This window comes from Hemicordylus capensis, chromosome 5, assembly GCF_027244095.1.
Source record: "Hemicordylus capensis ecotype Gifberg chromosome 5, rHemCap1.1.pri, whole genome shotgun sequence".
In the NCBI taxonomy this organism is placed as follows: domain Eukaryota; kingdom Metazoa; phylum Chordata; class Lepidosauria; order Squamata; family Cordylidae; genus Hemicordylus; species Hemicordylus capensis.
Window position 1 is genome coordinate 214688839 of NC_069661.1, and position 12138 is coordinate 214700976.

A 12138-nucleotide genomic window follows, 5' to 3' on the forward strand; every position below is an offset into this window, starting at 1 on the left:
TGACTTCAAATCCATGGATACAGAATCTCCAGATGACGAGGTCCACCTGTATTTCTATACCGGCTGATAGACACATCTCTAGGCAATGTATAAAGTTAACATAAATGTAAAAACAATATAAAACAGTTAACTTTCATAAAACAGATAAAAAACAATCTCATTGAATAAAACATTAAAATTTTCAGTTAAGAGCCTGGGAAAACAGCAACGTCCTGAGGGTCTTCCTTGGAAAGGTCCCTTGCCTCCAATTAGAAGCAGATAACAAATACGTTCAATGTAACCCAGCGGACTAACCAGATGGCGGCATATCCTGTTATGTGGGGGGTGAAATGGTTCCAGGCTGGTTGGGTCCTGGTGGGGTTGAGCAGACAAGGCAGAGGAAGCTGCAGGGAACAGCTCCAGTGGGGCAGCTATGTTGGGTAGCGATGTGCAGACAGATTCGGGGGTTCGAGGTTCGTGGTTTTGGTTTGGGGGTTCGATGGTTCGACCCCCAGACCAAACACCATCCGGCTCAATAACCCCCAGAACCAAAACCATCCCGATGGTTCGGGGGGTTCGCGAATTTTAAACACTTAATTTTTTTTTTAATGATCATTGAGGTGGTGGGGGTGCGCGTGCAGAGGTTCCCCCTCTTCCCTCCAGCCTTCAAAACGTACCCCCTCGGGCCTTTTAGGCCTGTTTTTTGGCCCGTTTGGGCCTTGCTAAAAGCAGCACGGCAGCCCAAATTGCGTGTTTTTTTTTAAATGGGTGCCCAAACAAAAATGGCCACAGTGCATGCACAAATGGCCTCTGCGAGGCCGTGGGTCATGCCAGGCCTCGCAGAGGCCTTTTGTGCATGCACGGCAGCCGCCATTTTGGCCACCACGCTGTTTTTAGCAAGGCCTGAATGAGCCGAAAAACGGGCCTAAAAGGCCCGAGAGGTGCGTTTTGAAGCCTGCCTTATTTGAGGCTGTAAGCTACTGGGGGTGGGCAGGAACTTGTTGAGTTTTGCCCTGTTCTGAAGCTGTTGAAAACACGGAAGGCTTGCCAGGAGATGGTGGTGGTGGTTGTTTTAAGGATGAAAGCTAATCCAAGGTTTCTCAACCTTGTGTTCTCTGTTGTTTGACTACAATTCGCATCATCCCCAGCCAATATAGCCAGGGCATTGTGCTTTGGGGTAATGAGAACTGTAGTCCAACAACATCTGAGGGCCTAAGGCCAAGAACCCTGAAGTTAAATCTGTTTTCTCTCAAATAATAAATTGTTTCTAATGAGGAATTCCTTGCTGGATGAAGCCTTGACTTTCAGCTAGTTGCTCCATCCTCAGCCAAAGTCAGTAGCTGGCATTGGCATTCCTTTGTCCTCCTTGTAAACTGGGCAAGCTGTATAACCTGAACAGCAACTTGTTATCATTCCCATTTTTATCAATGTTTGGCCTGAGAAAGAGTCTTGTGTAACTCAAAAGCTTGCTTCAAGCATATATGCACCAGTTTGCCAGAGGTTGCCGGTTCGAATCCCTGCTGGTATGTTCCCCAGACTATGTGAATGACCTATATCGGGCAGCAGCGCTATAGGAAAGATTCTGAAAGGCATCATCTCATACTGCGTGGGGATGGCAATGGTAAATCCCTCCTGTATTCTACCAAAGACAACCACAGGGCTCTGTGGTCACCAGGAGTCGACACCGACTCAATGACACACTTTACCTTTACCTTATCCAAATCAAGATTCTATGTTTCTTGTTATTTGGGATCAATAGTTTTTAGAAATAACTTGAGACAGTTTGTACCTGTTTGAACTAATTCTGCTTATTAAAGGAGAAGGTACCCATAGTTTAGTTTTGCAACTGTTTGTGTCACTACTATTTATACAGTGGCAAAAATGATGTTTGGCCTTGCTAATCTCCTTTCCCTCTCTGTGTACAAGGGGAAAGAATGGAAAGCTTTCCTTTGGTGTTTTGTAACACACACGTTTCATTCAAATGCTTGAAAGTAGGATTTCAACAGAGTTTTGATGAAACAGTGTTAAGTCATTGAACTTTCCATTTTATTTATTATTTCTCCCCTTAATGCCCAAAAGGGAGGCTTGCAAGCCCCAGTCATGCTTGTAACAAACTATTGTATAGTTAGTTCTATTTCATGGTTAAAGCAAAGTTTGAAAAGATAAATAACTTACTGTGCATTTGGTGGATTTAGAGAACTATAAGCCCTGAGCCACTTTAGGAAGGGTAGTATATATGTCTAATAAATAAAAATAAATAAGGGTTAGATTTCAGTTTTTCTCCTGTATTTCCTTCTGAAGGGTCAACAGCAGACTTCTCCAGTTTCTCATCTCCAGGCTGCGATTGTGTCAACTGCCCCCCAAGGTATGGGATCAGGAGCACCTACAGCAGACCCAGAAAAACGCAAGCTCATTCAACAGCAGCTTGTTCTCCTCTTACATGCTCACAAGTGTCAGCGGCAGGAACAAGCAAACGGGGTGCGACAGTGCAACCTCCCTCATTGTTGCACCATGAAGAATGTCCTCAACCACATGACACATTGCCAGGCTGGAAAATCCTGCCAGGTCTCCTAAGGACAGGGGTGTAACTATAATAGGGCAAGGGGAGACAGTTGTCTGGGGGCCCACTGCCTTGGGGGGCACCCAGAGGCAAGTCACATGACTGATTCCCCCAGCCGCGCACCCGCCCGGGCTCTCTTCAGTTGTATTCATCCTCTGAAATTGATGTGAGTGTTAAGACCTGGAGCTACCAGAACAGCATGTCTTTCTCTAGTACCATTAAATGACTTGCATTGTCCACAATTTACAAAACCCTTTAAAAAAATAATTTAGGATGATGTTCATTCATTCATTCATTTCATTCATTCATTCATTCATTCGATTTCTCTACCGCCCTTCCAAAAATGGCTCAGGGCGGTTGAGAGGGAGAGGGAGAGAGACAGAGAGAGAGAAGATGGATCCCTGTCCCCAAAGGGCTCACAATCTAAAAAGAAACACAAGATAGACACCAGCAATAGTCACTGGAGGTACTGTGCTGGGGGTGGATAGGGCCAGTTACTCTCCCCCTGCTAAATAAAGAGAATCACCACGTTAAAAGGTGCCTCTTTGCCAAGTTAGCAGGAGTTTTGTGGCACATAGGGTTACTATGCTTTTTGTTACTACTATTCATCCTCATTTAAGATTTCTTTACTTCATGAGCTGAGCTTCAGTGAGGTGGGGGCCCATTTTAAAATCTTGTTTCTGGGCCCACTCCAACCTTGCTACGCCCCTGCCTTAGGAGTCAGTGATCCTATTCTTAGAAAGGCTCTTTGGAAGTCTGCTTGCTCTCTGAAATATTACTAAGTCAGGATGAAAAATACATGTGCTTTGAAGTTGTAATAATAGGCTTGGGCCTTGATGCTTAATGCAACAGGAATGAGTTATCCAGTAACAGCATCTTGTAACTGAATTTCCATTGATGAAAATACTGCCAAGTGCAAAGCATCCTTGACCTGCCTTTGGATGACACATGTCCACAGGACATGTTAGGTTGTGCTCAATTATCAATTAAAGCTTGACTAGGGAAAATGTTTCCAATTTTAAGAGCCAGCAATACAAATATTGCTGAATATTGCTACTCACACAAGAATAAGTTGCCTTGTGCATAGTTCCCAAGTACCATGTTTGACAGCTAAGAATCGGGGGATTTTCCAGCTTTGAACTGGGTGGATAGGGTGGGAGTTAATTCTGTCCTGGCAAACAGGCTACATTGGGACTTCTGGGCACCTAGAGCAAAGCATCTTTAGTGGGGCATAGTTAATTGCTTCCTTTTCCTTGTCTAGATGCTAATCCTATGGGAGTGAATGGAGGTGTTGGTGTTCAACCCCAGAATTTGTTATCTGACCCAATGCTGCATTCAGCTATGAATTCTCAAAAGTAAGTTATTTTTTGTTTTAATTGTATACAGTGTACCATTTCAAATATATTGAGCAAAATATTCTATCTATGTATGAGAGAATATGAAATAAAAAGAAAAGGGGGTTTGAATATGAGGACCTTTTTAGAAAAAAGGATATAGGATTAAATTGTTATCCCTGGGCTTGTTGCAAATGCAGTTCTTTATAAAGATTTCATTGTTTCCCAGATAGTCCAGTCTGAGGAGGACAATATGTTTAATGGGATGAAGTTGAATTAGTATTGGGGTATGACATATTATTCTTACTGTATGCACTGTATCAATGTTTTCTCGCTACAGGCTCAGCCTGTACCTGAGAACTCATTTTGGTAAAGGTTATAGGTACATGGGTCATTAAAGCCTAATTCTTTTTTAATAGCTACTCTCTTTTTGTAGTAGGTGGTATTTGTTTTCATTTGTCCTTAATTTCGTAATGATGTTGCATGCTCTGGAACAGCTAGATCTGTCAACTGAAATTTGAATGTAATGGGTGAAGAGATTGCATCCTGTTATTTGGAAGGTTATGCATACTGGTGCATGTGTTGTATAGTACAGGGTTTGAACTATAACATACAGTATGAATAGGGCTGTGTATGCTTTTGTAGAAGTTCAATTCTGAGCCAAGAGAAGCCAAATTAAAGCAAGAATTGCTCACAGTAACTCTGCTTCTGCTTGTCATTGGATGGGGCAAGGATGTAAGTGGGGCACTCAAGCCTGATCACAGCAAATTCTATGTACCCCTTCTGTCTTAAAGATTTAACCAGCTTTGAGTCGATAACCATATTGTGATAAGGACTAGAAACCTTTTGAGTGAACGTTGAGAGGCCCAGGGTGTTGAATTCTGAACCCAGTAATGAAATATATACTTCTGTGGTTCCACACAAGGGCAGAATAAATAAAACCCTGAATGTGATCCTCAAACCTTGGCTTTAATTATAACAGCACAGTTCCACTTCTCAGGGACAGTCATGTTGCAGAAAAGATTGAAAGTAGTTAGGGATTGCCATTTGAAGGTGCTGGAACTATGGACAGGGCTATTGCGGCAGGGTTGCTTTTGTCCACGTAGCAAAGGGACGAGTGTGCTGTGTCAGCAACAAAGAGAAGAAGGGACTAGAACAAAGAAGGGCCAAGTAGCATAAAATGTACTTGATTCTGGAAAAACTTGGCCTTGGAAATTAAGGGAATTATTTCCTTGACAAAAATTGAAGCACAGCTAGCCATCACATTTGAATCTTTAATTGTTAACCTTTTGAAGGAATACAGTGTCCCCAATCAGTCCCTGGAGTTGCTCTGCTGTGATGCCTTTAATGAGTTCTTTGCGAATAAGATCTTCTGTATTTGGGCCGACTTGGACTCCACTATTTCTGCAAGGTCTATGGAGGAGGTGTCCAGCAATCCTTCTTGCAGTATTAGATTGGATCAGTTTCAATCTGTGACTCCTGAGGATGTGGACAAGCTGCTTGGGGCGGTGTGGCCTACCACCTGTTCTCTTGATCCTTGCCCAATTTGGCTGCTTCTGTCTAGCAGGGAGATTGTTAAAGGTGGCCTAGATAATAGCAATAGCACTTAGCAATAGCACTTACATTTATATACCGCTCTATAGCCGGAGCTCTCTAAGCGGTTTACAATGATTTTAGCATATTGCCCCCAACATTCTGGGTACTCATTTTACCGACCTCGGAAGGATGGAAGGCTGAGTAAACCTTGAGCCCCTGGTCAGGATCGAACTTGCAACCTTCTGGTTACAGGGCGGCAGTTTTACCACTGCACCACCAGGGGCTCATAAATGCATCGCTGAGGGAGGGTAGAGTACCTCCTTGTCTGAAGAAGGCAATGGTTAGACCACTCCTTAAGAAGCCTTCCCTGGACCCCTTAGCGATGGACAGTTACAAGCCAATCTCCAATCTCCCTTGGTTGGGCAAGGTAATCAAGAGGGTGGTGGCCGACCAGCTCCAGGCAGTCTTGGAGGAAACTGATTATCTAGACCCATTTCAAACTGGCTTTAGAGCTGGCTATGGGGTTGAGACAGCCTTGGTCAGCCTGATGGATGACCTTTACTGGGCAATCGACAGAGGGAGTGTGACTCTGCTGGTTCTTCTGGATCTCTCATGGTAGTTTTCTGGATCGCGTGAGGGAGTTGGCGATAGGGGGCACTGCCTTGCAGTGGTTTCGCTCCTATCTCTCAGGTAGATTCCAGATGGTGGAGCTTGGTGACAGTTGGTCCTCAAAATAGGAGCTGTTATATGGAGTCCCTCAGGGCTCAATTCTGTCACCAATGCTTTTTAACATCTACATGAAACCGCTGGGTAAGATCATCAGGAGGTTTGGTGCTGGATGTTATCAGTATGCTGATGACACCGAAATCTACTTCTCCTTTTCATCTTCAGGAAATGGCACTCATTCTCTCAATGCCTGCCTACAGGCAGTAATTGGCTGGATGAGGGATATAAAGTTGAAGCTGAATATAAGCAAGACAGAGGTGCTTATTGTGGGGGCTCAGAATCTGAGGGGTGTGTTAGATCTTCCTCTGCTGGATGGGGTTACACTCCCCCAGAAGGAGCAGGTGCTCAGCTTGGAAGTACTCCTGGACCCAGGCCATAAAACAGCTGTGCCCATTGCTTGAAGAGGATGACCTCAAAACAGTGGTGCATCAGCTGGTAACCTCCCGGCTTGACTATTGCAATGCGCTCTACGTGGGGCTGCCTTTGTACGTAGTCCGGAAACTTCAATTAGTTCAAAATGTGGCAGCTAGATTGGTCTCTGGGGCAACCCGGAGAGACCCTATTTTTCCTGTTTTTAAACAGTTACACTGACTGCCAATATGTTTCCAGGCAAAATACAAAGTGCTTATTATTACCTTTAAAGCCCTGAACGGCTTGGGTCAGTTACCTTAGAGAGTGTAGTCTTCTGCATGATCCCCACCGCACATTAAGGTCATCTGAGGAAGTCCGTCTCAAGTTACCAGCAGTTCGTGTAGTGGCGACTCAGAGGCGGGCCTTCTCTGTAGCTGCTCCTGGGCTGTGGAATGTACTCCCAGCCAAAATCCGCAATCTTAATTCTTTATTGACCTTCAGGAGAGCCCTTAAAAGCATTTGTTTGGCCTGGCCTTCCAGGATTTTAATTCGTTTTAATGCTCTAACCTGGTTTTCAGGGTTTTAATTGTTCTTATTGTTTAATGGTTTTTTAAGATGTTTTAATTGTTAATTGGTGTGTGTGTGTGTGTGTATATATATATATATATATATGTCAGTTTTAATTTTTGTTTTTTTAAATGGTTTCTGTTTTAATTGTAAACCACCCTGAGGCTTTTCGGAAGGGTGGTATAAAAAATGAATGACTAAATGAATGAATAAATAAACAAACAAACATTAAACAGCTCAAAGAAAATTGGTCTAGAATCTGTCTTGCCTCTGCCACCAACAATCGGTGTCATCTCAAAACAGGTGATAATATAACCATAATTAATTTTATCATCACACCCCATAGGTGTACATTAGGTTGAAAGAACCACTTATAGACCAGGGTGCCTCAATGAGCTGTATGTCTGAATAGGAATCTGAACTTGGATTGTTTTGCCTCTATCCCCAGTGTCCTGTGGTACCTGTAAATCCTTACAGTTCTAGTTCAATGCTACGTTGTGTGTTTGAGCTCCCACTCTATTTCCTTCCAGTCCCATGATGAATAAAAATGCCAATGTTGCCAGTCTGGGGGCCATGCAAACAGCAGCACATCCTTCTGGCACTGGAATTAGAAAACAATGGCATGAAGATATTACTCAGGACCTCCGAAATCATCTTGTTCATAAACTGTAAGTATGGTCATTCAGTGAAGAATAGTGCTTGAAGGGGGTGAGAGAAATGTACTCACAGTAAAACTTCTAAAGAAAAATACCTTTGATCTTTGATAGGTATCCACTGGCTCTTCTTATCTCATCTTAGTAAGCTGTAAAGTGTATATGAGGAGTAGTGGGAGATGCTAATGAAAGGGGCAGAAAGCCATACACTCAAAGGTTATAAATAGTACTCCATATTTGTTGCATAGGTGACTGATTTGTACCTATTAGGTATTGTCCAAACCATAAAAGATGTTGCTTTTAGAATTCAGAAGGGACAGAGTAAGAATTAGAACGACAGGTTGCTTACCTGTAACTTGGGTTCTTCTAGTGGTCATCTGTGCTCTTACATGAATGGGCTTTGTGCCTGCACAGAGACCACATCGGAGCTTCCAAGCTAGAGTTCTAACTTTTTGGTGGTAACCCCGCCCCCACAGTATATAGGCGGCTTCGTGGGCTTCCCTCAGTCTTCTGAGTCTGCAAATCTGAAAGACTAGCAGAAAAGACATTAAAAGAGGGGAGGATGGGAGGGCATGTAAGAGCACAGATGACCACTAGAAGAATCCAAGTTACAGGTAAACAACCTGTCGTTCTTCGACGTAGTCTCTGTGCTTTACACGAATGGGCGCATAGCAAGCTGCACCCGTGCCATGTTCACCTGGAGGAGGGATCAGGCGAAGATGGACTGTAACACCGGCCTGCCAAACGCCGGGTCTTTTCTGGCTTGGACATCCAGGGTGTAGTGCTGCACAAATGAGTGTTTTGATGCCCAGGTAGCCGCCTGGCAGATGACGTCCAAAGGAATAGGCCTGTCAAAGGCAGTGGAAGCCGCGACCGCCCTTGTTGAGTGTGCTTTGATGGAGGGTGGGAGAGACTTCTTGGAGAGCTGGTATGCTAAAGTGATGGAGCGAACCACCCATCTGGATAAGGTCTGTGCAGAGGCCTGCTTGCCTCTGTTGGGTCCAGAGTGAAGCACGAAGAAAGAGGTAGAGGTGCATACAGCAGAGGTTCAGTCTAAGTAGAAGGCGAGCGCTCTATGAACGTCGAGGGTGTGGAGATGTCGTTCGGCTTCAGACGATGGTTCAGAGAAGAATGCAGGTAAGATCGGTTGGGAGCGATGAAAGGAAGCAACTGCCTTCGGGAGGATGGCAATGTCTGGTCTGAGGACAACTTTCTCTCTATGGAAAACCAGGTAAGGAAGGTCAACTCTCAGTACTCTGAGTTCACTGACCCGCCTGGCAGAAGTGATAGCTGTAAGGAAGGCCACCTTACAGGAAAGGGGGTCCAGAGAAATCTTGGCCAGAGAAATCTTGGTTTGAAGGGAGGGTGCATGAGAGAGGAGAGCACCAAGGTCAGGTCCCATGCAGGTACCATGACTGGTGAGTCTGGGTAAAGGTGGGTGAGGCCTTTCAGAAAACGCTTGACCGTGGGGTGTTGGAATAACGACGGTGGAGACGGTGGAGAATTAGCCACTATGGCTGTGAGATGAACTCGCAAGGAAGGCATCTTCAGTCCAGCCTTCTTGAGGGACAGTAAGTATGAACAAACATGTTCTACAGAGACAGAGTGTAAGGGAACATTCCTGTTTTCTAGAAAGTTCTGAAAACGTGTCCATTTATGGGAATAGGAGGTGAGGGTAGTAGGTTTACGCGAAGCCTTAACTATTCTCTGTAGGTCTACGGGCAGGTAGGGACTATGTGCCAAGCCGTGAGATGGAGACGTTGTAGGTCTGGATGGAGGAGGCGACCGTTCTGCAGGGAGAGGAGGCGAGGGTTGTGTGGCAGGCGGAGGTATTGATGATTGGAGAGGCAGAAGAGGTGGGGAAACCAGGGCCTCCTTGGCCACCACGGGGCAATGAGTATGCAGTACGGTCGGTCCTGGGAGATTTTCTGAAGAACTTGAGGAATCGGGGGAAAGGCATAGACCAGAAGTCCCGCCCAGTTCATAGCAAATGCGTCCCTGAGGGAGTTGGGCCCAATCCTGGACCTGGAGCAATACAGGTGACATTGAGCATTCATCTCTGATGTGAAGAGGTCTATTTCGGGGAGGAACCAGCGGCAGAAGAGGGAGCGGAGAGTGGGGGGATGTAGCTGCCATTTGTGGGACGTTGAGTGAGTCCTGCTCAACTTGTCCACCGTGATGTCCTGGCCCTGAATATGGACTGCCAGGGGGTTGACGCTGTGGCGAATGCACCAGAACCACATTTCCATGGCTAGAAATAGGAGGGAGCTGGAGGAGTTCAGCTCCCTGAGATCCAGGATGGGACGGAGGGAGCTGTCCGGCTTGGGTACCGTGATGTATCGGGAATGGAAACCCAGAGATCGTTGGTTGTGAACCAGTTCTATTGCAGATTTTGCGAGTAGAGAGTTGACTTCCGAGAGGAGAGCCGGGGTGGCTGGTGTGGGGAGTGGAGGATTGTATGGTGGGGTAGATGCAAACTCTATAGCATAGCCGACTCTCACGATGGTAAGAGCCCAGGTGTCGGTGGTGATATTTTCCCAGGTGGAGATGAAGGGGGAGAACCTGGTGCCCCATCTGGGAGGGGTTTTCAAGTCATTGTCTCTTAGTATGGGGCTGGGACCCCTTAGAGCGCGGCTGCTGCTTGGAGCCGGTGAAGTTGGAGCGCTTTCTGTAAGGTTGATATCTGGTAGAACAAAAGGACCTGTCTTGTGGTTGGTAGTACTGGTGTTTAGAGGAGTATGGCTGTTGCTGCCATTTCTGGGGCCTATAAGGCCGGGATGAGGACTGTTGGAGCCACATAGAGTGGGCTGTGTTACGAAGTTTCTGCACTTTCTGAAGGGTATTGTCACGCCCTCGAGCTCCGACAGTGAGGAGGAAGGGGAAGCTGTCAACTTACCAGCCGATTCAGGAGTGTCTGAGGGGCAGAGCCCGGCTGTCAGCGTTCATGAAATGGCTGTGGTAGATCCAACTAATGATTTAGAGCAGGCACGGCAACCTGAGTCAGCGGAAGGCGGGGGGGACCAATGCAAAGAAGAGCTAAGCAATGAAACACCACTGACTCCACAACAGCGCAGGCTCACGAGACGCAGAACACAATTAGAGGCTGTTAGGAGGAGCAAACGCCTGTTGCTGAGGGCTGACAAGCCCTGAATTCCTACCAGCTGGGAGCTCTCGGCTTGCTCTATAAATCACATCTCCAGCCTCCTACTCATTGCTGAGAATAAACATTCATCAACATTCTTGTCGACAGCGTTCAGCCAAGCCGTATCCAATTTCAGCAGCTCCGCTTGCTTCGTGAACTTCCCTAGCAGCTGGCCAGACCTTGACAGGTATCATCCGTCATTTCTCCAAATAGGGATGAACCATCAAAGGGAAGATTTTCCACTCTGGATCCAGCATCAGGCATCAGTCCGGAAGATCTGAGCCAGGTATGGCGGCAAAGAGGAACTGAGGATGCCATCACCTTAGAGGCGCCTTCTGTTAAGTGATGAATTGCGTGAAGTTCCTGTTTTGAGACCTGTGGGGCTTCACACAGGAAAACTTTAGCTGGACCTTGTTGTTCCTCAGGCAAATGGTCCAGGAAAGGGGCAACATGGCCCCACAGAAAAGACTGGTATCTGGCGTAGTAAGCCTGATAGTTTGCAATTCTGGTCAGTAAAGATGAAATTGAATACAAACGCCTCCCAATGTGTCCAGTTTCTTTCCATCTTTGTCGGGTGGGGTGGAAGAGGTATATCCATGGAACTTAGAGAGTGAGGACTCTACTACAGTGGAATCAGTAGAGGGGTGCTCTTTTAGAAGGGAGTCATCCTGGTCAGGGGAAGCGTGCACCCTATGGAAAGAATCAAGTTTCTTCGATGTCTGGGGAGGGAGGAGGGTTTTGACCAAGAGGCCTTGGTGACCTTGTGGATGGGGGGATTCAAAGGAAGCAAGACCGAAGGACGGGCATCGTCTTCAATCATTTGGAAGAGAGGATCTGGCTCTGACTTATCCCCTTGGGAAAGCTGAACTCCCAGAGAGGTAGCCATACGGGAGACAAAGTTAGTGTATATTTGGAAATCCTCTGAAGGAGAGCTAGGCCTTGGTTCCATAATGTGTAGGGGACGAAGAACCCAACGATATCTTGTCTGAAATCGAGGACTCTGGTCCCTCTTCATCCGAAGACAAATCTGAGGAGTCGCTCGAGATCAGAGGAGAGAGGGGTTGGATTCGAAGCCGAGCAGGAGGTGGTCTAGAATCCGGGATGATCGTAGCCGTGGCTGCCTGCACGGGAGAACTCCTTGGTGGAACCTACGGCGGTAGCAGAGATGTGGTTCGGGGTGGAAGCGGAGGGGGAAGAGGTGTAGCCTCCGAGCAAGGGTTTGGTACCGATGCCGGTACCGAGGTAGACGGCCAGGGTGAGGTAGAATGCCGAAGGGGTGGTTCAGTAGCT

General features: G+C 46.4%; 1 protein-coding gene across 4 annotated transcripts in view; it reads left to right on the plus strand.

Moving 5' to 3' along the window:
* The window catches only part of LOC128325975 (histone acetyltransferase p300-like), a 64768-nt gene that overhangs the window by 33494 nt on the left and 19136 nt on the right, over positions 1-12138 (plus strand). For all 4 annotated transcript variants that reach the window (XR_008307774.1, XM_053251980.1, XM_053251979.1 and 1 more), the window contains 3 exons: positions 2281-2344; positions 3801-3894; positions 7584-7721. Coding sequence is in view for 3 of the 4 variants with exons in the window: in XM_053251980.1 (XP_053107955.1) it covers positions 2281-2344; positions 3801-3894; positions 7584-7721 (296 nt within the window). In the remaining variant the exon portion in view is untranslated. The remainder of the gene's footprint in view (positions 1-2280; positions 2345-3800; positions 3895-7583; positions 7722-12138) is intronic.